The 26,886-nt window shown below is 45.4% G+C and overlaps 2 protein-coding genes and 1 long non-coding RNA gene across 21 annotated transcripts in view; 1 reads left to right on the top strand and 2 right to left on the bottom strand.

Annotated features, from left to right (window-relative positions):
- Positions 1–13,186, bottom strand: part of TTC23L (tetratricopeptide repeat domain 23 like) — a 63,167-nt gene extending 49,981 nt beyond the window's left edge. For 5 of the 8 annotated variants that reach the window (XR_011381998.1, XR_011381999.1, XM_051853533.2 and 2 more), the window contains exons 1-4: positions 11,577–13,186; positions 10,036–10,110; positions 7,053–7,239; positions 2,235–2,358 (exon numbers count right to left, since the gene is read on the bottom strand). Coding sequence is in view for 4 of the 8 variants with exons in the window: in XM_051853533.2 (XP_051709493.2) it covers positions 2,235–2,358; positions 7,053–7,239; positions 10,036–10,110; positions 11,577–11,734 (544 nt within the window). In the remaining 4 variants the exon portion in view is untranslated. Of the gene's footprint in view, positions 1–2,234; positions 2,359–7,052; positions 7,240–10,035; positions 10,111–10,844; positions 11,286–11,576 lie in introns of those variants that run through there. The other 3 variants (XR_011382001.1, XM_070056638.1, XR_011382000.1) reach the window with 2 other exon arrangements.
- Positions 11,450–13,230, top strand: LOC127492753 (uncharacterized). The gene is made up of 2 exons (XR_007922480.2): positions 11,450–11,586; positions 13,162–13,230. It is a non-coding gene; the product is annotated as an uncharacterized lncRNA (long non-coding RNA).
- Positions 13,231–17,342: 4,112 nt separating this feature from the next.
- RAI14 (retinoic acid induced 14) overlaps positions 17,343–26,886 on the bottom strand; it is a 194,735-nt gene continuing 185,191 nt past the window's right edge. For all 12 annotated transcript variants that reach the window (XM_051853525.2, XM_051853526.2, XM_070056633.1 and 9 more), the window contains 4 exons: positions 24,607–26,142; positions 22,769–22,918; positions 20,390–20,455; positions 17,343–19,238 (listed from right to left, as the gene is read on the bottom strand). In XM_051853525.2, coding sequence (XP_051709485.2) covers positions 19,161–19,238; positions 20,390–20,455; positions 22,769–22,918; positions 24,607–26,142 — 1,830 coding nt within the window. In that variant the 3' untranslated portion in view covers positions 17,343–19,160. The remainder of the gene's footprint in view (positions 19,239–20,389; positions 20,456–22,768; positions 22,919–24,606; positions 26,143–26,886) is intronic.

The raw sequence follows: 26,886 nt of genomic DNA, 5'->3' as shown, positions 1-26,886 counted from the left end.
TGCCAGCATCCCATATGGGTGCTGGTTCAAGTCCTGGCTGCTCTACTTCTTATACAGCTCTCTGCTATGGCCCAGGAAAGCAGTGGAAGATGGCCCAAGTCTTGGGCCCCTGCACCTGCATGGGAGACCCAGAAAAGGCTCCTGGCTCCTGGCTTCAGATTGGCGCAGCTCTGGCCATTGTAGCTAACTGGTGAAAGGAACGGCCGAGAGCCAAGAGCCGCCATAAGAATGGCCTTAATAAAACAGTCCTGGGAAATGGGGAGTAAACTAAGTTCACAGAGAAAGCAGATAGCTACTACCCAGAGATAAGGGCTACTACCCAGAGATAAGGGCGACAGAACATCCTGGTACGCACCTAAGCCCCCTCCCCTGTGCTTGTTCAAGCTTAACAAAGAAACCGCGAGGCACGTAGGGCACGTAGCCACCCCTTTCTGCTCTCCAAGGACCCCCTCCCCATATCCAAGCTTACACACGTGGGGCACATAGCCCCCTGTTTCTCCTCCTCCTCGATGACCTCCTCCCCTTGTAGTTGCCCAATAAACTTACGCCACCCTATAGTATGTTAATTTTGTGGTTTTGCCCTTTAAAAACTGTGTAAAATGATTGTTCGGGGCTCCTCTCTGCCCCCGCTGCTTGCGGCAGCAAGAAGAGGGCCCATTTGCGCAAATGAAATAAAACTGCCTCCTGCCTTTTGCATCGTCTGGTCTGGAGTCTGTGTTTCTGGGGTCGTCACAAAAGGACACCGCTTTTGGGGTCCTACACTGGGGAATCAACCAACAGATGGAAGATATCTCTCTCTCTTTCTCTCTGTCTCTCCTTCTCTCTCTGTGTAACACTGACTTCCAAATAAATAAATAAATCATAAAAAAAAAAAAAGAGAGAGAGAGAGAAGATTCTGTGTCACTGAGGACATTCCTGGAGTCCCTCAAATCTCCACAGGTGGTTGCCTGCTCCTATCAGTGAAAAATCCCTCCTTTCTTAGCCATGTCAGCCGCCTTGCGGCCTTCTTAAGCCTTCTTAAGGCCTAAAATGGCCTCAATGTAACCTCACTGTGACACACAGCACCAATGAATCCAATGTCAATTATTCATAATCTCACCACAGCAACAACAAAGGAATCTGAGAATACATAAAAACAAGTGAGTGGAAAAGGCCTAAGGAACCCTGAAGAGAATGTATTTGGGATCAATAACTGAGAAGTAAATTCAATTTCAATTTTGCAAGTTTTGATTTCTCACATCTAGGCTCATAATGGCCACAGTATATTGTTTCCTTTCCCCAACAGCACACATGTCTCTTATTCTCTGAAATCATTTGTATTATATTAAGAGCTATCTCAGAATGAAGCCCAATAGGTACTTGAAAAAGCCACAGGCCAGTGTCTGTTTTATCAAGCAGCCACATGCTGTATTACCAGGGATTGTGCTAGATCACACTGTATACAAGGGACTGTTCTAGATCAAATGAGAACTCATCTCCTTTAGAGGCAGAGGCATCTGAACAAAGCATACCTGAGTGTTATACAATGTGCTCCATGGCAAAATTGAATCTGGGGGTGACTGGTCAAGACCCAAAGGGCCTTGTGCAGGTCATGACCCTGGTTCCAACAGTCTGTTCTTGCCTCAGTCTATCAGCAAGTATTTATTGAGCCGCTACTGCAAAATTCCTGCTGTCACTGAACTCTCACTTGGGTCCCAGTTTTTCAATATGGAAGTGTCAATATCAAATCATTTCAATATAGAAGTGTTTTTCAATATGGTACCAGAGTGTCTTCCACAAGAGAGGGCTCAGCCTTTCCTAAACCTGACTTTCTAGGAACATAAATTCTGTCCTTAGAATTCAGGTTCTATGCCTGCATCTGCCTCCCTGACACTGGCTACACATATTTGCTACTAACCTGCAACTAGAACCTCTGATACTCCTTTGCCTCCTGTGCCTCACTGTCCTCACCCAGAAACCAAGGGTAACAAGGTATCTCTTTCCAAGGAATCTTATGAGAACTAAATAACACTAGTTTCATACATGCTAGATAGTAACCATCACTATCATAATTATTCATTACTAAGATCCTCACCACACTGTGTCATCATACAGTTGCCCTTCTCTCAACAGAGTGTGATCTGGTGTCAGGAAGGGACTCTCTCAGCCACCTCTGCCCTCACTGAGTTTGTATATGGGTCCATTTTGGCCCTCACAGGCTGGCCCACCCAGACCCAGGTAGGGAAATCAGGTACCTCTCAGTGTCAAGTAGCCATAAGCCAGGCTGGCCAAAGCCTGTGCACATTTCCAATGATCTTCCCCAAAAATAATCCGAGAAAGGATGACACATCGAATCAGCTCCTTGTTTGCTTGGATATTCTGTAGAGAGCAAATAAATCAGTAAGCTTCTCGGGAAGGAAGAAAAATCTAGCCAATTCTCTTATCATGGGAATGTAGGGCTGAAATTGCTTCTCTACATTATTTTCTTCTCCTTTCTTCCCACTCCATGTCCAAGCCATCAAGTCCTATTGTTATTCCTCAATCCTAAATCAAGCTCCCTGCACCCACATGGGAGACCTGGAAGAAGCTGTGGACTCCTGGCTTCACATTGGCCCAGCTCCAGCCATTGCAGCCATTTGGGGAGTGAACCAGTGGATGGAAGACCTCTCTCTCTCTCTCTTTCTCTCTCTCTCTCTGCCTCTCTGCAATTCTGCCTTTCAAATAAATAAATAAATCTTAAAAAAAAAACAAGCTCTTCTTGTTTCTGCCATGAATATTAATCCAAGTCACCCTCATCTTTTACTTGGCTGGCCACAACAGTCCCTTCCCACTGTTGCCACTCTTGGTCCTCACAGTCTACTTTCAATGTAATAACCAGAGGTATTTCTTCTAACTCTTAATCATGAAAACCTTTACCTAAACATAGACAATATGGAGAATGAATCAATTTATCATTTATCTCTTCATTAATATTGTTTCATATCTGTACTCCACCTATATTATTCCATAACAGTTTATGTTGAAGCAAATAAAGATACTGTAACATTTCATCTATAATTATATCTAAAATATATTGACTTAAAAACATAAATACAAAATCATGATCTCATAAAAATATTAACAATTCCTTAATATAAAACATATCATTTAATAACTTTAAATTTTTAATGCTTTGTCTACACATTAATATCTCCAGTCTGTTTTCCCTTATAGGATTCACCTCCATCTCTAATTCTCTTTCTTGCATATTATTTGTGAAGAACTGAGTCATCTGGCCTAGTATGTCAAACATACTTGAATTCTGTTGATTGTACCCTCATGGTATCATTCAATGTGTTCCTCTGTTCTGTGTTCTACCTGTACATTGGCAGTTGGATTTAGTTTAGCTTTCATTTCCCTTATCTAAGCAAAACCACTTTATAGTGACATGTTCTTCCATCGGATGAATTCCTAGATGGCTCATTTTCTGATGTTAACACAATTACATGGATTAATTCATAAAATACTGATTTTACTGATTTCCTAATTCTATCATTCCCTCTTCATATGTCACCTGGGATAATTCTATAAAGAGAAATTATCTTCTCTTTTAGTTACCAATAGAAAAGTTCCAATAGTAAAAAGGCAGGATACGTGATTATCCTCTCTTTTACCAGCTTTCAAAACAATCAGTTCACTCATTAGCATCCTCCAATGGTGACCAAAATAGTTTATTATAAGATCATAGATTTCTAAATAAATGTTATGTCCAGCATAATTTTAAAAAAATTTAGATAGTGCAACTTTCCTGTTTAAAAATCAACCCTCCAACAGTTTCCCACTTTTGATTCTTAGTGAAACCCAAAGTCCTTACCATGAACTCCACAGCTGTGCGTTACCTGCTCCTGTCCTAACAACCTGACTCCCTTCTCTACCGCTCACTCATTCTTCCCTTTCTCCCTCTACTGCAGCTGCACTGACCAGCTCCTCACTGTGGCAAACTAATTTTCAACACATGGATTTTTCTCTCGTAAGTCCCCTGCTTGGGACACTTCCACATAGTTCAACCTCTCATTTCACACTGTTCACCTCAGAGAAGACCTTCCTTAGCTACCCTTCTAAATTAGCATCTCACTTCATCACACACTCTTCCATTACCTAGGTTTTTTCTTCGTGGCACTGACTTCCACTTGATATTATATTAGCTATTTTTGGTTTGTCTATCATCTGCCTCCCCAAATAGAAGGAAGGCTCTTTGATGACAGAAGTTTATTTATCATGTTCCGTGGGAAGAGGAGGGAAACATTCAGTATCTGCTGAATGAATCACCCCTTCATTTGCAAGGGTCAGGATGGGGTGGGGGAAAGAGCCTCTGCCCCCTTGTAGAACTGGGAGGTAGAGCTGTCTGAGAAATCACAGGACTACATCTTCAACCACACCTTTCAGTTATCTATTCAGTGCATCAGTAGACAAAGCCAGGCATGATTTCCAGGTGAAGTGAAAAACAGCACTTGAAGTAAGCAAAAGCCTGGTGGTGCAGCCTGGTTCTAATGTTTATGGATTGCACTGCTTTGGGAAAGATCGCCCTGATCCCAGCTTTCTGCTGTGAGATTTGGAAGCTTATACCATCTACTGCAGGGGAAAAAACAGTGTTCAAGTGATTCAGATTTGCTGAGTGTGCTCTAGCTGGCTTCCCGCCTCACAGCAACGAATGGGAACAGCAGTGCCTCACGTGAGTGCAAGAGCTGCTCCCTCCTGCCTCCTGTGTCTCCTGCCTAACCCAAGTGCAAACCTGCAGATGCCAGCAGCGGCAGATGGGCACTTCCCCTGAGGACTTCTCCCTCTGATGCTTCAGAAACATCCATTTAGGCAGCAGTTTTGCGAGTTCACCAGGGGCTCACTACACTAAATAATAAGTTCCGTTTTGAGGAAGAAGCATAACACTGTGAACACAAAGCACTGGAATGCGAGTCCACAGCTCTGAGTTCTCCCAGCTCTGCACATGCTGCATTCACCCCCGCCTCTCCGTGCTGGAGAAATGAAGACAATCAGCACAGCTCTAGGGGTCTCCCCAGCACCGCTGCTGCTCGCAGTGGCATCCGCGGTCCTTCTGAGCTCTAAGTTCTGGGTTAGGTTAGATTCAATTCCTAAGGTCAGAATATTTGTCATTATCCAAACTGGCCAGATAGTTCTGAGGTCTCAAAAGCCCAAAACTTGCTCTCCCTCATAGATGGTGCTTCTCTTTTCTAGGCATGACTTTCTAGCCTGGATTTGTGAATTTCTTTTTTTTTTTTTTTAACTTTTATTTAATGAATATAAATTTCCAAAGTACAGCTTATGGATTACAATGGTCCCCCCCCATAACTTCCCTCCCACCCGCAACCCTCCCCTTTCCCACGCCCTCTCTCCTTCCATTCACATCAAGATTCATTTTCAATTCTCTTTATATACAGAAGATCAGTTTAGCATATATTAAGTAAAGATTTCAACAGTTTGCACCCACACAGAAACATAAAGTGTAAAATACTGTTTGAGTACTAGTTATAGCATTGCTTCACATTGGACAACACATTAAGGACAGAGATCCTACATGAGGAGTAAGTGCACAGTGACTCCTGTTGTTGACTTAACAATTTGACACTCTTGTTTATGGCGTCAGTAATCTCCCTAGGCTCTAGTCATGAGTTGCCAAGGCTATGGAAGCCTTTTGAGTTCACCAACTCTGATCATATTTAGACAAGGTCGTAGTCAAAGTGGAAGTTCTCTCCTCCCTTCAGAGAAAGGTACTTCCTTCTTTGATGACCTGTTCTTTCCACTGGGATCTCACTCGCAGAGATCTTTCATTTAGGTTTTTGTTTTGTTTTGTTTTGTTTTGTTTTTGCCAGAGTGTCTTGGCTTTCCATGCCTGAAATACTCTCATGGGTTTTTCAGCCAGATCTGCATGCCTTAAGGGCTGATTCTGAGGCCAGAGTGCTGTTTAGGACATCTGCTATTCTATGAGTCTGCTGTGTATCTCTCTTCCCATGTTCTCTCCCTTTTTTATTCTATCAGTTAGTATTTGCAGACACTAGTCTTGTTTATGTGATCCCTTTGATTCTTAATCCTATCATTATGATCAATTGTGAACAGAAATTGATCACTTGGACTAGTGAGATGGCATTGGTACATGCCACCTTGATGGGATTGAATTGGAATCCCCTGGTATGGATTTGTGAATTTCTAATGGGTCCAGGCCAGGATGCTTGTTCTTCACAAATTTTCTGGGTAATTTACAGATCCTCATCCAGAGAGATACTGCTTCCGGTCATTTGCCTCTGCGGTGCCTCTCAGCCGTTCCTGAGCCATCTGCAGACCTTTTTTCAAATGTGTACTTTAAAATCATTTTTTTCCCTTGACCAAGAATGGCCAGATCATCACTCTATTAACTCCTCTGTTGATAAATCATGGTCTGGAAGAAGGCTGGTGCCTGTGTTCTATTAATGGGAGTCAATGACTTGCTGTCTCAGGATCCTGGATTTTGAATACTCCTGTTTATACTCTTGTTTATATACTTGCTCTGAAACCCTAGTTCCCAAGAATTTGACTTGCCCTTGGAAATGCATACCTGGCCTTTCCTACCTCTGCTGCTACTGCCCGTTCCTGCTCCTTTACTTGCTTGATATTCCGCTATAACCACAGGCAGTTACCCATGGACTTGTCAGGCCTGAGCCTGGCTTTCCTTGTTCTCAGCCTCCTGCCTCACTGTCTTGGCTTTCTTGCTACTCAAGAGACAATATCCTGAAGCCTTCTAGGAATTTTTTTTTTTTTAAAGAGAGAAAAAATTAAAGGAATCAAACAGCAACAGGAAATACACAATAATTTTTAGCTGAAAGCCAGGAGCACAAACACTTCAATGAGGAACAACCACTGAACCATGGATGGAACTGAAAGGTGAGCTGGCAACCCAACCATACGCTGTTGTTTCTCTCCTTCCGAAGGCACATAACCCCTTCCTCTATCTTACATGATTCATTCTCAGCAAAGGCAGAGCTCCCTAATCATGGGCATGTCTTTAAATGGAAACAAACACCTAGGACGTTTTCTGGTTGTTTTACCATTTTTTCCTTAATCAGCTGAACTATTTTCTTCTGGGCCTGTGCTAATTTCTCTTTGGGAAGAGACATACAGTCAATGACTATGTCCTCCGTCTGGGCTGTTGTGTCTTCTTCACTCTCTCCAGACCCACAAGTGGTACACAACTCTTCTGTTTGCTGGCATGCTGGGAACTCGGTTTGCTGTGACCTGCAGGCACGAGGGGCATGGAATTAGGATCTGATCTTTGCATTATCAAACAAGATAAAATTGAAGGACACAGCTCTTCCAACTTGGGGATAGGGACATGCTTTCTAAATTAAACTGGAAGGAATGAAGGTAGACAGTAGATACGTGTCACCTTCAAAGCTCAACTTCGAGGCCACTAATGTGGTCATTCAAATTAAACAGATTCAGTGAGCTACCCCCCTGCATTAGAGCCGCAGTTCTGTTGCGACCTGAATCATTTATTAGTTTACTGCTTTGTAAAATGAGGTCATAAGAATACTTGCCTGATGAAGTTGTCGGATTAATTAAATGAGACAACACTCATCCATCACTTAGCACAGTGCCTGGCATTTAGTAAGTGTTCCTTTAACAGTAGCTATTATGATTAACCTGGTGTTGTCATCTGCAAAATGACAGTGTTAAACTAGAAAGTCTTAAAGATCCTTCACATTCTAAAAGGTGACCCGGGGCTGGCACTGTGGCATGGTAGGCTAAGCGTCCACCTGTGGCTCTGGCATTCTATATGGGCACCGGTTCAAGTTCTGGCTGCTCCTCTTCTTTTTCAGCTTTCTGCTTATAGCCTGGGAAAGCAGCAGAAGATGGCCCAAGTCCTTGGGTCCCTGCACCAGCATGGGAGTCTCAGAAGAAGCTCCAGGCTCCTGGCTTCCAATTGGCCCAGCTATGGCTGCTGTGGCCATTTGGGGAGTGAACCAGCAGATGGAAGACCTTTCTCTCTGCCTCTCCCTCTCTGTCTGTAACTCTACTTCTCAAATAAATAAATAAAATCTTTTAAAAAATAAATGCAATCCTGTGGTTCTGCTGACTGGAAAGGGCCAGATTACTTAGCAACTTTTAAAAAATAAATAAACTAAAATGTGACCCAAATCAGGAAAGAAAATAGATTCACTGAAATAAGAGAAAGGGAGATAACATTTTGAGGCTAGACTTTCACATCTTCTTTCACATATTTTACAAGCTTCCAACACACACACACACACACACACACACACACACACTTGCCTATATACCCCCTTTCACATACAATATAGATTTCTGGCTTCAATGCTGAACATAATTGTGAATGGTTAAGTGGAATGGTAAAAATAAAGTAAAAAGGATTAATTTGATATACCAAAAGAAATAACCATATCCTACTATCACCAGAAAAGATCAATGAAGTAATTCAGATGAAATAAAATTCTAAGATCTTAACAGCAACAACAGGGGCCAGCACTGTGGCATAGTGGGTAAAGCCACCACCTACAGTGGTGCCAGCATCCCATAATGGTGCCCGTTTGAGTCCCGGTTGCTCCACTTTGATCCAGCTCTCCGCTGTGGCCTGGGAAAGCAGTAGAGGATGGCTCAAGTTCTTGGGCCCCTGCACCCATTAGGATACCCAGAAGAAGCTCCTGGCTTTGGATTGGCGCAGCTCTGGCCACTGTGGCCATCTGGGGAGTGAACCAGAGGATGGAAGACCTTTCTCTCTCTCTCTTTCTTTCTCTCTCTCTCTCCCTCCTCCCTCCCTCTCTCTCTCTCTGCCTCTCAGTAACTGCATTTCAAATAAATAAATAAATAAATAAATCTTTTTTGTTAAAAGACAGTGCAAGGGCTTCCATTGTGGCATAGCTTGCAATGCCAGCATCCCATATGGGCTCCAGTTCATGTTCTGGCTGCTCCATTTCTTTTTTGTTTTTAAAGATTTATTTACTTATTTGAAAGGCAGAGTTACAGAGAGGCAGTGGGAGAGACAGAGAGAAAGAGAGAGAGAGAGGAAGAGAGAGGTCTTCCATCCACTGGTTCACTCCCCAAATGACCACAACAGCCAGAACTGAGATGATCCAAAGCCAGGAGCCAGGAGCTTCCTCCGTGTCTCCCATGTGGGTGCAGGGCCCAAGGACTTGGGCCATCTTCTACTGCTTTCTCAGGCCATAGCAGAGAGCTGGATCAGAAGTGGAGCAGCCAGGTCTTGAACTGATGATCATATGGCATGCTGGCAGTTACGGATGGCGGCTTTACCCACTACGCCACAGCGCCAGCCCCTGGCTGCTCTATTTCTGATCTAGTTCTTGCTGATGTGCTGGGAAAACAGTGGAAGATGGCCCAAATGGTTGAGCCCCTGCACCCATGTGGGAGACCCAGAAGAAGCTCTTGATTTCTCCCTGGCCTAGCCCTGGCCATTGCAGCCATTTGGGGAAGTGAAGCAGTGGACAGATCTCTCTGTTCTCCCTCTCTCTTTCCCCCTTCCCCTTCCCTTGTCTTCTTCTCTCCCCCTCCCTCCCCTTCCTCCTCTCCCTGTAACTAAAACTTTCAAATAAATAAATCTTTTTTAAAAAGACATTGCAAGGGGCCGGTGCTGTGGTGTGGTATGGCAGGTAAAGCTGCCTCCTGTAATGTCAACATCCCATATGAGCACTGATTTGTGTCCTGGCTGCTCCACTTCCAATCCAACTCCCTGCTAGTAGCCTGGGAAAAGCAGTGGAGGATGGCCCAAGGGCCTGGACCCCTACTACCTATGTGGGAGACCTGGAAGAAGCTCCCGGCTTCAGCCTGGCCTAGTCCTGGCAATTGTGGCCATCTGGGGGAGTGAACCAGCAGATGGAAGATCTCTCTGTGTCTCCCTCTCTCTGTAACTGTGACTTTTAAACAAATAAATAAATCTTTTTTTAAAAGACATTGCAAAGCTGAACTTTCTCTTCTACCTTACATGGGTACACGTATTTCTCCTAGTCTTAAGTGGAAGATGCAGTGAGTGTGATATCAAAGTTCTGTGATACTTACAAATGGAAGCAGAAGTCCCAGTCGGTGTCATTGCTTACAGTTGGGATTCGTATGGGGCAGGCTTGCATCTTCTTCCTACCAAGAACCACGTGTGAGGTCAGCCTTAGGGGAAAGAGCCTAGAAGTTTGCCAGTTTATTAACATTAACCTGAAGCTGCTCCAGGAATCCCCAAGGAAACATACGGAGAAGCCGGGAAAGCAGAAATGGACATTCGCCAAAGTCCGTGTCTAAGTTAAATTTCTTTCTCCTAATTTCTATTACACATCACTTTTCCGAAATCTTCTGGCCTTCTTTACCTCTCAAAGGCAGCACACTTACAGCTCCTGGATCATCAATACTATGGTCAGCTAGTCAACTCATATTATTTTCGCAGGTCTGGGAGTAAGATGGATCCAAGCAATGCAACCAGCTCCCCGGACCAAATGACGTAAGTCACTGTATTGGACACTCTTCCTTTTCCCTCGGGTCATCTAAGTATTTACTGGGGGGTTCTGGGTAAGGACCTAAAGACTCACGCATCTATTTTGTTTGCTGATGGGGAAGTGGCTGCAATTCACGGTGAGGAACGTGGTTTATAATTATGTGTAGGATTCCGCTCTCATGGCCAGTCCTGTGGCTAAAATCAAATGCAGATGGAATGCTGCATTATTTATTAAACATGGACACCCACCAAGTCGCTCATCTCGTTCTGCGGAGTGTCACTCATTCCCATGGCAGCCCTAAGCAGCTCTCTCTAACCCAGGCTCCTGAACACCCAGTCTCCGAAAACCACAAGGGAAGACTCACTGATTTTTCTTTCTAATCTTTACCTTCAAGACTATGACCAGCCCGGCAATTCCGACATTTCAAACTCCTACACCCTGTTCTCAAGAGGTTCCACTTGGGCCTGGGTTCGGACACCTAACTCCGGCCCTCTCCGGAGTACAAATCGTCACGGGCCCCGACGCTACATGCCGAGCTTCGCCCCGAGTTTCCACGGCTGGGTCTGGGTCTCGCGGGCCAGCTTCAAGGCTCTAGCCCGGTCGCGGGCAAGGGCACCTGCCGGCCAGCGTCGCGCGGCCTACCTGGCCCAGGGCTGGGAAGCCACACCCCGGAACTAGCCCTCTCGGCTCCCGGAGCCCGGCTGCTCCGCTCCCCCTGGCGGTGTCAGCGTCCCGGCCCCGCAGATTTCGTTCCGGGCGCCAGCTGGGTGCCTAGCAGAAACTAGACTGTCGGCGAAGCCGTCCGTCCGCGTCCGCCGCCAGGCTTCAGGCCCGCGAAACAAAGCGGTTGCCATGGGAACGGCACGCCGCGCGCCTGTAACTATGGAGACGCGGGGCACTTCCGGCTTTGGGGAATCCTGGCCCGCGGGGCCCGACCCGACCGCTGTTCCCACTGCACCAGGCGCTTTCTCCCCTCCTCGCTCGCGGGACGCCCGCAGCCTCGGTCTTGTCCCGGCTCTGAATCGTCTCCTGTTGTTGCTCTCATAGAGGTGAAGACGCAGGAAGACAGGATAAACCCCATGGAAGAATGCAAAGGAGCGCAGGGCTCCGCGAGCCTACCTGGAGAAAGGTGCGAGACGCCTGCCCACGCCAGCGGGGCCCCGCGCTCTCCAGCACGCACCCTGCAGCTTCCCGGATGTTCTGGGTCTCCCGACCCAAGAGGAAACTGTGCGGGCGCCGTGTGAGTTGCCTGTCCCGGTGAGACTGGAGCCAGGCATGGTTAGGAAAGCGCAGTGCAGGGGATGAGTAGCCGAAGAAGTGGGCCACTAGATGTGCCGATGGTTAGCATTTCAGAGACGGCTTTCCAGGTGGAAGGGTACATTTGGCAAACACCACTAAACCCTGAATTATGCCGCCATATAGTCTAAAATCCTTCAGTGGCCCGAGGGACACATGGGCGCACAGGTGGTCCTGGCTAACGCCCAAAGGAACAGCGCCGGCCCTGGCATTCTGGCGTCTGAATGGTGTTATGGGGCCAACAATGGACTCGGCCGGTGACGGGTCAAGTTGCTCTTTCAAGAAAGAGCAGGCTAGGTAGAAAGTGAAGGAAGGATTTACTTAGACCTGAAAAGATGGATTTTGCGTTTGGTACTCGTTCTGTCCCCCTCCAGAGTGGAAATTGAGTCACCGTTGACCCAAGACTGCTGAGAAATCCTCTCTGGAGTTAGGTTGGAGGGGTTGTTTAAATGAGTTCACTTGAGTGTGTCTTAAGTAAAACCTGGATGGTATTAACTCGAGGTTGAAATCTGTACCCTCAAGCTTCTAAGTCAAAATTTTGGACAGGTCCTAGTGTTTATTCTGTTTCCCCTCAACATGGAATGAAAACTGGGAAGAGCAATGAACTTGGTTTCAAGTCAGCAAGATTCTGGCTTTATTGTTGTTGTTGTTGTGTTTTGACTCTGGGAAGCTCGGATCCCAGTTTTCTTGCCTACATAGTGAGCAAATTCATACTTGCTTCTATGGTCCCTTCCAGTTCCAGGATTCTGCGAGAGTCAACTGAATTTTTGTGGCTCTTCGTACAGTATTTAACATATATGGCGATACAAAGGAAGAAGCTGTTTCCCGTTCTCTAACACTTCCTTGACCGCTTGTTAAGTTGAAAAGTTTTTGTATTTCATCACTTTAGGAAATGACTGTGAGGTTATTTCTAAGTGTATGGAAAGTAACTTCTCTTTTCTAAACACTTGGCTTTTTTGCTGGTCATGATAAAAGGAGGTACAGTGCCAGAATAGGCCTTGAACTCCCATTTTTTTTTTTTTAATTTTTGACACGCAGAGTGGACAGTGAGAGAGAGAGAGAGACAAAGGTCTTCCTTTGTCGTTGGTTCACCCTCCAATGGCCGCTGCGGCCGGCGTGCTGCGGCTGGCGCATTGCGCTGATCTGAAGCCAGGAGCCAGTGCTTCTCCTGGTCTCTCATGCGGGTGCAGGGCCCAAGCACTTGGGCCATCCTCCACTGCACTCCCTGGCCATAGCAGAGAGCTGGCCTGGAAGAGGGGCAACTGGGACAGAATCCGGCGCCCCGACTGGGACTAGAACCCAGTGTGCCAGCGCCGCAAGGCAGAGGATTAGTCTATTGAACCATGGCGCCGGCCTTGAACTCCCATTTCTAAAGCCAACAATTTTTCTTTTGCTTCCATTTAATTAGCTCTTACCAGGAGCATGCTGACCTCATCTGTAAAAGCTACAAATCAAATTAAAGAACTTGGAAGACCTACCTTGTGTGATACCTTTTCTTCCCTTTGCCATCTTAACTTTGTGGCCTGAATATAAACTTTAGTTTTAGTATATGCACTTCAGAATTTTCACTAACTCTGGAATGGAATGCCACTTATCTGGCTGCATAGTGATTTTTTTTTAAGATTGATTTATTTATTCAAGTAGAATTACAAAGAGAGAGAGAGAGACAGAGTTCTTCATCCGCTGGTTCACTGCCCGCAATGGCCGGAGCTGGGCTGATCTGAAGCCAGGAGCCAGGGGCTTCTTGTGGGTCTCGCACGTAAGTGCAGGGGCCTAAGGACTTGGGCCATCTTCTACTGCTTTCCCAGGCCATAGCAGAGAGCTGGATTGGAAGTGGAGCAGCCAGGACTGGAACCAGCGGCGCCCATATGGGATGCCGGCGCTGCAGGTAGAGGCTTAGCCCACTGCATCCCAGCATCGGCCGCTGAAGAGTGCTTTCACAAACCTTCACTCACACTCCTTCCCTTACCCTGACGTGCTATTGTAGACACCACACAGAGGAAGCATGTATTCGGGGCACTTCTAGACCCTTACCACCACAGATCAAACGTGATTGTCTTCAAACTATTCCCAGCCCAGGAACTGTGGAATTTAAGAAAAGAAAATCCCAATAAACTTACATTTGGAATACTTACATATATACCTCACACGTCGGGGCTTGATGCCTTGTTTCTGAGCTCCCACGGGGCACTGTCCATAGTCTCATCCTGACACCATGCCGAATAGGCACAGTCTGTTGGCTTGCAGATGTCTCAGCACTCCCCCTGCTTCTGTTCATCTACCCAAACAATACCCATGCAATGCCTACCTTGTGCTCGGGGCTCCTGTGAGCATTATGGAAGTAAAGGTGAAAAAAGAAACTAGGATTTTGCCGTCCTGAGATTTTTCTTCCACTGGATGAAGAGAAACAGCTGCTGGTAAACAGGATGCCTTTGCAAGTTAGTCAGGCACCTGGTGTAGGGTGTGGGCAACAGTGATGTGGAGTTAGGAAAATGCCTTTTCTTCCAGCCAGGCTGAGACTCTGTACTCTAGAGGACAGCTCTTGGAACCAAGGGTGGCTGGATTGCAGAACGCACACCCTCAGCCAGGTGAACTACCTATGTGGATATGATAAATGGCATGGAGAAAAATAAGGCCAGGTAAGGGATCTGGAAAAAGATGTGGTCATGGGGGAAGGCTTCTTCTACAAGATGGCACTGAGCAGAGATCTCAAGAAAATGAGGCAGCAAATCATGCAAATATTTATGACAGTAGTCTAAGATGCTAACAGCATATGCAAAGGTCCTGAGGACCAAAATTAATGAGGCCTAGAACAGTAATGGGACAATAAAAATGGGGAGGAGACTGAAAGAAGAATGGGTCAATAAAGTAGTAGGGCATCAGGTCATGCAGGACCTCACAGGCAGCCCAGCCATCTAAAAGTCCATCTCCCCACACAGTGAATACTGAGTACTGCTAAGTGGTAGGCATAGTTTGACCACCTGCTACCACTTCAGGCTGTTGCTATTCAGCACCATGCCTAGCACATACAGTCAGTGTTCAACATCCAGTAAACTATGAATCATCTTTAGGATTTCTCCATCAGTAGAGATTCTGTCCTGTGTATCCATTTCCTATTATTGCTTTAACAACTCTCCACACACTTAGTGACTCAAAAATGCATAGATCAGGGCCGGTGCTGTGGCACAGTGGGTTAAAGTCCTGGCCTGCAGCGCCAGCATCCCATATGGGCGCTGGTTCGAGTCCCAGCTGTTCCACTTCCGATCCAGCTCCCTACTAATACACCTGGGAAAACAGTGAAGGATAGCTCAAGTCCTTAGGCCCTTGCACCCACGTGGGAGACCCAGAAGCTCCTGGCTCTTGGCTTCAGATGGGCTCAGCTCCGGCCATCGCAGCCATCTGGGGAGTGAACCAGCAGATGGAAGCTCTCTCTCCCTCTCTCTCAATGTCTCTACCTCTCCCCCTGTAACTCTTTGAAATAAATAAAATAAATCTGAAAAAAAAATGCATAGATTTATTGTTAACAAAATCCCAGGGAGTCAGAAGTTTGAAATGGGTGTCACTGGGTTGAAGACAAATGTCAGCAAGGATGGAGCCTTCTGGAGACTAAAGGAAAATTTGTTTTCTTGCCTTTTCCAGCTTCTAGAGGTGACTTGCATGCATTCTGGTCTCTCTGGGCCAGCTGTTCAGCATCTTCCAGTCTCTGATTCTCCTTCCACTTTCACAAGCTCCTCTTGTTACACTGGGTCTGTCTGGATAACCTGGGGTCCTCTATAAGATCAGCTGACCGGCAACCTTGACTGCCCTTTGCCATGTCACACATTCACAAGTTCTGGGGATCAGGACATGGGCATCTGGGGGGAGTATCTCAGCCAGCAGTGTATTTAACCTGACTTAAATGTGTGGCTTTACAATATCTGGAGGTGACACACGGGAGCCCGCCCCACTCATCCATCTCCTGGCTGTCAGAGATTTGTATCATTTGTCTGAGTCCTGCTCCCTTCTCTCTTCCACACCCTCCATTCAATGCTCTGGTATATCCAGTCACATTGTTTGAATATGCTTCTCCTTCCCATTCTAGGGCCTGGTTTATAATCAACGTGCACAAATGTCTCTTTTCCTCCTTCCTGCTCACCTCCATCTCTGCTTTACTCCTCAGCAGAGAGCCTTTCCGCACAATGGAATGAATCCATCTTGGTCCCTCCATCGGCTCCTATGGCCACTTATGGTGACCACCACAGTTGAGTTCTTGCTCTGATCGGTCTTCAAAGGTGCCACATTCCCAGAATGCCTGGCAGCTCTCTGCCCTGGGCTGGGGAGCAGGCATTCTACCCTGCGGCTGTCCTTGTTCCTTGGCCTGCTATATTCCAGCTTCTCTTGGCCTTGCAGTCTACCTTTCAACTGTGCTCTGAAAGCTGCGCCCTCAACTTCAGGGATGCTGTTTCTGCTGCTCTCAGCACCTGACAGTCCAGAGTCATCCCACCTTGCAAAAAGTGGCGCTTCAGCATCTTCCAGGAGCATTTTCCCCACACAGTACATCATGTGTTTATCTTAAGGTGGGTGGCTTTAATTATTAAGGGCTTTGAGGCCCGTCTTAACAAAGTTTATGTAAGGAGAACTGCTGCTCTTACTTCAACCACCATGAAGAAAAAGTCCATTCTTTCTCACCTAATATGATGATAATTTTTTTTTTTTACTGCCTGTATCATGATAGTTGCTAATGTGAAAAATGGACAATTTGAAAATTATCCAAAGACTCCTCACGTGTGTGTAAGGCCATTTATATACAGGAGAATTATTGCATCATTGAAAAAAAATTTTTTTATTTTGAAGACAGAGAGAGAAAGAAGGAGAGATAGATATCTACTATCTGCTAGCTTCATTCCCAGATAGCTCCAGCAGCTGAGGCTGGGCCACACCAAAACCAGGAACCAGGAATTCCCTCCAGGTCTCCCATGTGGGTGGCAGGAACTTAAGTACTCAAGCCTTCAACTGCTGCTTTCAAGGCTCATTAGCAGGCAGCTGGATCAGAAGCAGAGTAGCCCAGACCCAAGTCAGCACTCTGATATGGGATGCAGTTGTTGGAAGAGGTGGCTTAACTTGCTGCTCCACCATGCCTGCCCCATCTTATTTTTGCAGCTATAAAACACTAGGAGATTAAATGCCCATCCATGAGGAAATAGTTCAATAAAATTGAGCACAATCATATGATGAAGTACCTTGTAGCAGTTAAAAGGAATGAGATGTAGCTAGTCAGCTTCCCATCCAACTTCTTCCTAATACATCCTAGGAGGCAGCATATGAAATCTCAAGTCCTTGGGCCCCTGGCCACCAAGTGGAAGACCTGGATGGAGTTTTGGCATGACCCAGCCCTGGCTGTTGTAGGTATTTGGGGAGTGAACCAGAGGATGGAAGATCCCAATACTCCTTTCCCTTTCTTTCTCTCCCCTCACCCACCCCCATCACTCTGCCTTTCAAATAGATGAAAACAGTCAAACATAAAAAACCCATCACAATGAAATGCTATTGAACTGGTTTTCAGAAGCCACAGATATGCTTATGAACACACCAAAAAATCAACAGCAGAGATGCAAAATGAAACGAGTTTATTTTCTGCAATAACTTCTGTAAAGTACAAAGACAAAAAGCTAAACTACAGCATATAACTTTTCAATATTTAACCAGAGTACTTGTAATAAATATGTATCCTGAAACAAGATAAAAGGCTACACTTTGTCAGGCATCCTACAAAATGTCTCAAGTTTTATACTCTGCAGCATTTCTGTGCGGGGGCTGTCGGGGAATGCTCTTTTATATTTTCTTAAGTGCTGTGACAAAGTCCTTTCACATTTCTTTGGAGCGTTTTTCAAATTGCTTAACCATAATTAAACAACTTAAGAAAAGTAACAGCAAGTTTCAAAGCCATTTTTGTTTTGCTGTCATTGGTCCTCATCCAATACAGATGAACAAATCAGACAGTACAGCCGAGCGTGCCCTCAGAGCCTGGGCAGCCCGAAGGGACGCGGGCCCTTTCTAAGCAGGCCCTCACTTTTTGCTCCACACTTTGAGGAGGTCTGCATTCTGTTTATCTCCTCAATAAGCTTGATGCCCTAAGAGAAGCTGCAAGCAAGTTAGAAACATTTTTTTCACCTGAAAGTAAACTGAACAGAAATTCTCCCCCCTACCCAATACCCACGTTATGCACCATAATGTTACCATTTCAGGGTTTTTAGCTTCAAAGTTGAATTACTGATTGGTACTAACAATCCTTCCAGAAATAACTTATGGGTGCTTGTAGAGTTGGGGCATTCAAACAACTTCAATGGGTAAAAAAAGGGGATATACTATCTTCAGAAATACACAACAGTTCTGGGGACACAATGGCAGGAAGTCCTGGGGGTACTGGGGCAGCTCCTATTAAGTTTGGGCTACATAACTACCTTTTGCTGTAGCTGAAAACAGTTCTATTTTTATAAAGTCGTAAGCATGGTTACCTAAAAAATATTCTGTTAATACAATCTAATGTAATTTCACTTTCGGGGTTTAGATATGAAAACATCTTTAAGAGCCAATAAAAATATTATAGAGAAGAAAAAAACACTTCTTAAAAATTGAGGTTAAGAATTTTTATGAGGCATTTCTTTTGGCTGTAAACACACAGTTTACTGTCCCTTGTTGAAAACACAAATGCTCGGATTTCCTGAGGTTCACAAATAACAGAAGGAGGCAAGTTTGCATAGAAAATTTGCAATATGTCAACGATTCACTTAAAATTTTTAAGGACATTTTGCATTTCTTTTCAAAGTTCATACTTCAGTTAATAGTGCTTATCAAAGCATGAGACCGATAAGCAAGGTGTTGAGATAGGTAAGGCAGATGGAGGCAGGGTGCAGATGGTATCAGAGCTTTTAAATCCACAGGCTGTCAAGATAAAGGATATTAAACATGCACTTCACAACTAGTGCCATTTGGTTAGAAATTAAATCACGTTTTGGGATTGGAAGCAAAGGCAAAAAGAGTTCTCTTGTGCCGAATGGCACAGGCTGAGTGTAGGAACTGAAGCAGCATTCACTGCATGGAGGCCTCAGCACATCCCTGGGGATGATGAAACCACCGAGGAGGGTGCCACCTGCCAGCATCGGGACCAGACCTCTGGGCGTGGCTGATCCTAGCTCTGGAATCCAAAGGGATGACAGGAACTTCCACCCCTGCTGGTTTGAAATCTCTGTGCAGTTCTGAGGAGGGCAGTCCTCTGAAACCAATTCTCAGAACCCTCTCAGGAAGGGAAGAAGCTATGCTGGGTCCCAGTGCATACCACAACTAGAACAATGGCAGTGGTTGCCAACAACTCCAGATCAAACACAAGGATGGACAACAAGGGGCCAGTGTCCTGCCAAGGAATTCACTTTACTTCTTCGGGGACTGGTTTTTACACATGGTAAGAATTTGCTTCAGGACTTTCTGGACATCTTCATCCATCTGACCCTAGGAAATGCAAACAAAAGACACTCATCAGAACCTATATTAAGTCACAGCACTTTCTGCCTGGAGAATCAACGGCCAGTTGGAATGAAGCCCTTGGCTGCTTCTCCCATATTGCAGAGGAATGTCAGCCCTGTCTATACCCACGTTTCCATGAAGCACTGGGCTCCAGAGAGAGCTCTGCTCTTATCTATCTGGTGGATGATGAAGCTGGGTCTGTCAAAGGCCTTGGTAGTATAGCTGGGATCTCAGTTGCAAATGTGGGCCCCACCAGCCAGAAAACCAGCAGTCAAAGAAGGAAGGCAGTGCTGGGAGACAGGAGTATCAGCATGGCCCATCTTCCTTCATTTCTCAGTAAATGGTGAGGCTATCCCAGTGTACTGGGCACAGTGCTCCCGCCACAAACTCCAAAGCACAGCAAAGGCACTGAAGAACGCTCCAGTGAAAAGGAGTCTCCTCATTTCAGGCATGGAAAGGCAAGACATAGTGGCAAAAATGGTTCTGCATGAAGGATCGCTGTGAGTGAGACCCCAGTGGAAAGAAGGGGCCATCGAAGGATGTACTTTTCTCTGAAGGGAGGAGGGAACTTCCAATTTGCATATGGCCCTGTCTAAAAAGCAACAGAGTTTGTGAACTCAAACGGCTTTCATAGCCTTGGCAGCTCAGGTCAAAAGCCTCGGGTGATCACTGAGTGTCAATTGTTAAATCAACAATAGGAGTCACTGTGCACCTGCTCCCCATGTAGGACCTCTGTCCTTAATGAGTTGTACTATGAGAATTAATGGTAAAACTAGTCTTCAAACTGTACTTTATACTTTGTGTGTCTGTGTGGGTGCAAATAGTTGAAATCTCTCCTTAGTAAACAGTTGGTCTTCTGTATATAAAGTCAATTAAAAACAAATCTTAATGGAAAATGGAACGGGAGAGGGAGTGGGAGGTGGGATGGAAGTGCAGATGGGAGGGCGGGTATGGGGGGAAGAAACACTATATCCCTAAAAGCTGTACATATGAAAATTTGTATTCATTAAATAAAAACCTTCAAAAAGAAAAGAAACTGAAAAGGGGTCTCTTCTAACTCTTATTCATTCTACTGGCTTAGTGATGGAAGCTTTGACAGCTAGGCTGTCCAGATACTCTGTGTGGAATTTTCATACCTGTACAGCATACAGAAGGTGCATTCTGTAGACTGATATGACCTCCTGATGTTGTTTCTTGCATTCCTAGGAAGAGACAATTGGATATTATCAATGAGCTTCAGAGATCTTTAATGTACAAAAAAAAAAAAGAAATATTTGAGAAAGCCATCAACTGCTACTTATGTGACTCCCCAACTACATGCTAGAATATGAAATTTCTAAAATGGCTGTAGGCCCACTGGTCTGTGAGTTTCTGAATACTAACCAGTATTCTTAGGGGAAAAAAAATCTATCTGTTTCACCTCGGGTCAACTCTGGAAGTACATTCATGAGTTCAATCATTTATGGGAACTTTTTAGAGTGTTCCGTATGCTTCATCTTTTTCTATAATGTCCAAATTTTAATTAACTTATTTAGTGATTGTGATTAAATTCTTGAAAAAAGTTCTCTTTTTAAGGGAGCTGCTGGTCACCACCCACTACATAAGCAGTGTCCTATAATCCCCTAGAGAGCTCACATATGTAGCTGTCAGGGTACTGGAAGGAAACAGGGTGAAGACCCCAATCTCAAGTGATTCTTTACAGTTGTTGGAATCCTTGTTGGGCAATGACTCCAATTTCTCTCAGTTCTGAATTGTTCTCATTTGAAGAGGTTTTTCCTCCTAATCATGGAAACTGAGACTATCATGTATGTGTTACTTCAAAAAGTTCCATCAGTAACTTCCTTTTCACTTCCTTCCTTTTGAAGGACAACCTTTGAAAACTCAGGGCTTTGAAATTCATGCAATAAAAAGATATACTTGGTATCTCTCTTTTTGTTATCTCCTCCCTACCTTTCTGCAAATCCTACTCAATTATTTATGACTCTATCTTCCGACACTGTCTTCTTTTCCATCCCTGATTTTGTTAGCATTTAGTTGACTTAATATCTGCATTAATGATCCCTGTAACACCTTGGCTTCTCAGCTGCTCAACTTGCTCAGCTTCCCACTTCTTGTAGGAAGTGTCTCATGGCTCTCCCAGTCTGAGTAGACATTTCCTCTGCATGACTACATTTCGCAGGCCATGTCTTTGTCAATGGAGCTTGCCATATTTACTTAACTATTGACTGGAAATTCCATGAGGGAAAGGGTTATGTTTTACTCATTTTTATCAGCACCATGTACAATACTGATACAAACTAGGAGCGCAACAAATACATGCTGAATAATTGTAAGAATTATGAAACCCTTAGCATGTCATCTACAGGTCTGCAATAACACTTTTATCAAGAGAATAACATACAGAACACAGTAAGAAACATCATCTCCTCCTCTGATTACTCTACCGCTGCTTAGAACTATTATCACTAGAGAGCTAGTATTGCCACGAACACTGCAGAAACCTGAATTCATTAGTATTACATTTATACTAAAGACATCATGTAATCCGTGGTTTGTTTGTAATGGAATTGACAGTTCAGGACAGATGAACCCTTGATTTCATGTGGCAAAAGTAGCATGTCTTGTAAACTAAACATAACAGATGTTGTGGTAGGCTAAATAATGGCCCTCCAGAAATGCCTACCTCCTTATCACCATACCTGGGAATGTCACCTTTACATGGGAAAAGGGATTCTGCAAATGTAATTAAGGCTTTTGAGATGGAATCTTGATTATAATGCATAATCTAGATGGCTTTAGATGTAATCATAGGGGTCCTTTTAAGAGGAAGGCAGAAGGAGAGGAGAAGACAGAAGGCAGAGGAAGGGGCCATAAGCCAAGTAATTCAAGTGGCCCCTACAAGCTGTTAACTTGTCAAGGAAGTGTATCTCCCCTAGGGCCTCCATGAGGAAATAGCCTTATCAACACTTCGACTTCAGCGAAACTGATTTCAGATCTCTGAATTTCAGAATTATAAGACAATAAATTGCCATTGTTTTATACTAAATTGGCAGTGACTTGCTACAAAGTCATAGGAAACCAATTCAGACATGAAGGAGCCTTCCTGGGTGAACTAAGGTGAGGCCTAGAGTTCAAATACATAGATACGCAGCTACCAGAGACTGTGGCCCCAGAAAAAAAAAGTTTAGCTGCTGCACGACTTGGGGAACACAGGTGCAGAAAAAATAAAGGGGAAAAGCTGGTGGGTGAGAGAAGCAGCAGCCTTGTCCCCTGTCCTGCTGATTCCTTTCCCCAGAGATACACAGGACCCGTCGCACTGAAGGTAAGGCTGGGCATTCCACCAGCAGCTCCCTCTTCTGCCCTCACTGACGTCCTCAGCCAACTGCCCACGTAAGTACGACATGCCTTCAGTCTGGGAATCTTTGTGTTCACGTCATCTTGCCCTCCCAGCCGAGTGGCACGTGACCTGCCTTGCCCTCCACCCCAAACCAGGCAGCAGAAGCAACACCACTCACAGCCAGCTGGTTCTGTAGCTGTTTGACCTGGTGCTGTAGCGCTTCCAGCTGCTGACTCTGTCTTTTGGACGAGCTTGTTGAGTAGGAGAGCTGCGAGAGGCTGTTCAGGGCCTCCTTCAACTTGGTGACTTCCTTCGCCATCTCATTGATCTAGTGAATAAGGAAACCTGTATCAGTAGACAATATTATGTCTGCGGAAGCAAAATTCCAGCTATTTCTAAGCTTCGAACATGGTCTTCTATAGTGGCCCCTGGGATCTGAAACTTTGGAGTGATTTCTTTTGTGCTCAATATTTTAAGTTTTTATTTGGGGCTGGGGTCGGCAGCTGGGAACTCCATCTGTGTCTCTCATGTAGGTGGCAGGAACCAAATTACTCGAGCCATCACTGCTGCATCCCATGGTCTGCCTTAGCAAGAATCTGGAGTCAGGGGCTGCAGTTGGGAATCGAACTGAGGTACTCTGACGTGGGACGCGTAACCAGTAGGCTAAACACCTGCTCCCCACTTTTGACTTTTTAGAGAAAACCTGTAAGAGACAGATATCAAGCAAACCAACAAACTCTTCTACATCCATTAGGTTCAGATAAAGGCTCCTAAATTATATATTGTATTTTGATTTGCATGAATGTAACAAAAGCTGTGAGGCTGATTTCCTTCTTTTACGCTTTAAAGGGGTGTGGTTAAAAAAGCCTCACACATTCTTTATTTGAAGATAGCTATGTCTTGCCCAATAATGCGGACATAGGTAATCAGGAATAAGTTCTGGAAACCTTGATATCTCTAGACAAAGGGAACACAACAGGGGTCGGTGTTGACACTCACAGTGTTGGTTTGAGACCTGGCTGCTTCTCTTCCCATCTAGCTTCCTGCCAATGCATGAGGGAAGGCAGCAGATGATGGCCTAAGTGTTGGGGCCCTGCAACCCACGTAGGAGACTCAAATGGAGTGCCTGGCTCCTGGCTTCAGCCTGGCCCAGCCCTGGCCATTGCAGTCATTTGAGGAAATAAACCAGGGATGGAAGATAATTCTCTGTCTCTCTTTTTCTCCTTCTCTTTGTCATGCTGCCTTTCAGATACTAATTAAATTAATCTTAGAAAAAAGAAAGAGAATGCAACCATCCACCTCACTCCCGCCCCCACTTCCAAACCTCCTATCCCTACTGGCTTCTGAAGCTCTTTTTGAAATACTCATTCATTTAAGACAAGAGTGTTCTAATGAATGGCACTGAGAGCCTCTGGCACAGGGGTCCACAGATGCAGGGCGGATTCCAGTGCAGAACCATCCACCCTTCCCCTTGTGTCCCTCCTTCCCCTGCCTGTGCCATCTCCAAATACATGCTCCCCACACCTCTCACCTCCCTTCCCATGCACCTTTGAAAATGGGGGGAGGCAGGGGGGGAGTTTTAATGCTGACTTGGGGTGGGGCAAGCCTCATGGAGCTTAGGGAAGCAGAATTAAGTCTAGAAGTATTTGGGTTTCCATAGAATGAAGGATTCTGTTCTGGATTCAAAGGGAGGAGCTGATTCTAGATGGGTCACAAACACTTTCCCGTCTGCAAGTTCACTTCTGATCTCCAACACCAACAAGACTTCTGGTAGAATGATTTTTAAAGGACACAGAGGCCTAGGTACAAGGGGAAGTGGCAGGAGACTGTTTATATTTTTAAAATAAATATCCAGCACACCGTTCTTTCTGCGGCTTTGGGAACACTGACAGTCAGGTATAGAGCCTCTGAGTATCTACAACATGCTAGTGCTCACACCACAAATGTCTACCACAGTAAAGGGCGAAGGTTCAGAGCACACTGCCGGAAATCTAACAGCAAGAGAATTTCACCAACCTTTTTATCTTTATCTTCCTCCAGTTTTGAAGAGCTCTCAGAGTACCTTTTCATGTCCGCCAGTTCTTCCTGAGCATGCTGGAATTTGTGCAGAAGTTCATTTACTTCCTGCTCTTTGGATTTCAAGAGGCTCTGAATATTTTCCTTCTCCCTTTTCACTTGGGAGACCTCACTTCTGATCTGGGCCACCTCCAAATGGACCTTCTCTTTCTCTTTTAGCGACTCCTTTAACTTGGATGTCAACACACTCACTTCGCTCTCCAAGGATGACTGCAGCTTTTCATAGGAAGACCTGGGTACCATTGCATCAGTCATAGCAGCTTTCTCTTCCAGGAGTTGCTTCTCCAGCTTTGCCACTTCCCCCTCCTTGCTTGCAAGGTGCTCCTTAAGGCTGCCGATTTTTTCTTCCATCTCTTTCGCAGAGGTCCGCAGCGTGGTTATCACTTGCAGGTGTTCTGCGATAGAGACAGAGTTCTCTTTCTGCGCATCTACCAGCTGCTTGAGCTGGCTCAGCTCGTTCAACACTTTGGAATACTGAGACTTCATTTCGTTAAGTGCCTCTTCTGCTTTAGCCCTGGACGCGTTCGTCACGTGCATCAGTTTCTCGTGCTCTGCTTTAGGGATGTATTCGGCTGTTACGTCCACCAGGGACTTCCTCTTCCGGTAATCCTCCAGCTCGGCCTGCGCTTCCTTGTACAGCTGCGACAGCTCACTCACCTGCTTATTGAGTTCATCGATCATCCGGTTCATGGCCTCTCTCATGTCCTCAGCTTCATCACTGGCTTCCTGTGTCATCTGACTTTGCAGCGTGTCTTTCAATTTCGTAATTTCTTCTTGAGCCTCCTGGTATTTCTCAAACAAAAACGCTTTCTCCTTATTCATATTCTCAATAACAGAGCAATAGGAGCGTTTCATCTCCTCGTACTCTTCCCCAGGCGGCTTAGTCACGGTGCTCTTCTCCTTCTCTGTAAGTTTCTCCTCCAACTCTCTCACTTTCTCTTTATTTCTCTCACTTTCCTCTAATGCCTTCTGCAGATCCTGCTTCAGCACGTCCAGCTCCTCCTCTGTGACCCTCAGCTCACGGAGATGGGAATAGCTCTCCGCGTGTTCGGGCGAGACGAGGCCCAGTTTCATCTGCTTCTGCACACTAAGGACTTCCTTCATGGCCTCCTCATACTTGCTCTGAGTTTCTTTAAGTTTCTGGCTGAGGTCAGAGCCGTTCTCTGAAATCTCTGTGTTGTTCAAGCCCACAGGGTCGGGCCTTCGGGACTGGAGTTCGGCTTGCAGCTGTTTCCTCTCAGCTTCAGAGCTCTCCAATTTCTTCTGCAAGTCTTGCAAAACCTCTTGGAGTTGCTGAATTCTGACATCGCTGTCAGCAGTCGATTTGCCCAAGAGATCTGTTAAGACAGATGGAGATGATTTGGATTCTGGGGGACAGGCTTCGCTGGGTTTGCTCAGAGATGGTGGCAAGTCAGTCTGGGTGGAGTGGTAAGAGTCAAAGCTGAGGTCGGCTTCTGCCTCCTTGGGTGATTTGGCCTGGGGTGGGAAAGCAAGAATTAAATGGCACTGAACATGTGGTGAGGCAAGCTTGTAACTGGAAGTAGTGCAACAAATCTGAAACGCAGGCATGGACAAGCAGCACAGCTGGATCCGTTTACATGTATACCCTGGCACCGTGGAGAAAATATGGCCTGGGACACGCGAGTCAGATAAACACCACAAAGCTCACTCTTTGCTTAATTAGCACAAAGTATTTGTGTCACGTTAGAAACACTGGAATTGGGGCTGGCCTTGCGGATTCAGCAGCCACTTGCAACACGGGCATCCTGTATCAGAGTGCCAGCTTGAGTCCTGGCTGCTCTGCTTCCCACCCAGCTCCCTGCTAGTGTGCCTGGGAAAGCAGCTGAAATGGCCCAGATGCTTGGGCCGCTGGCACCCACATAGAGACCCAGAGTTCCAGGCCCCTGGCTTTGACCTGGGCCAGCCCTGGATGTTGTGGCCATTTGAGGAGTGAGCCAGCAGATGCAAGATCTCTCTCTCTCTCTGTCTCTCCCTCTTTCTCTGTTATTCTGCCTTTCAAATAAATAAAATCTGTTTTTAGGAAAATAAAAACACTGGGATGGTTTTGTCTGTATAACTTCTGATCCAACCACTTCCTTTGGTTCTCATATCCTTATAGTTGCTAAGAGACAATCGGCCTAAATACAGCTATTTCTTATGAAGTTCTGAAATCTAGTAAATGATCAACTCACAAAATGAATAGCTAATATTATACACATA

Source organism: Oryctolagus cuniculus, chromosome 14 (assembly GCF_964237555.1).
Source record: "Oryctolagus cuniculus chromosome 14, mOryCun1.1, whole genome shotgun sequence".
In the NCBI taxonomy this organism is placed as follows: domain Eukaryota; kingdom Metazoa; phylum Chordata; class Mammalia; order Lagomorpha; family Leporidae; genus Oryctolagus; species Oryctolagus cuniculus.
This window is presented reverse-complemented; position numbering and strand designations above follow the sequence as displayed.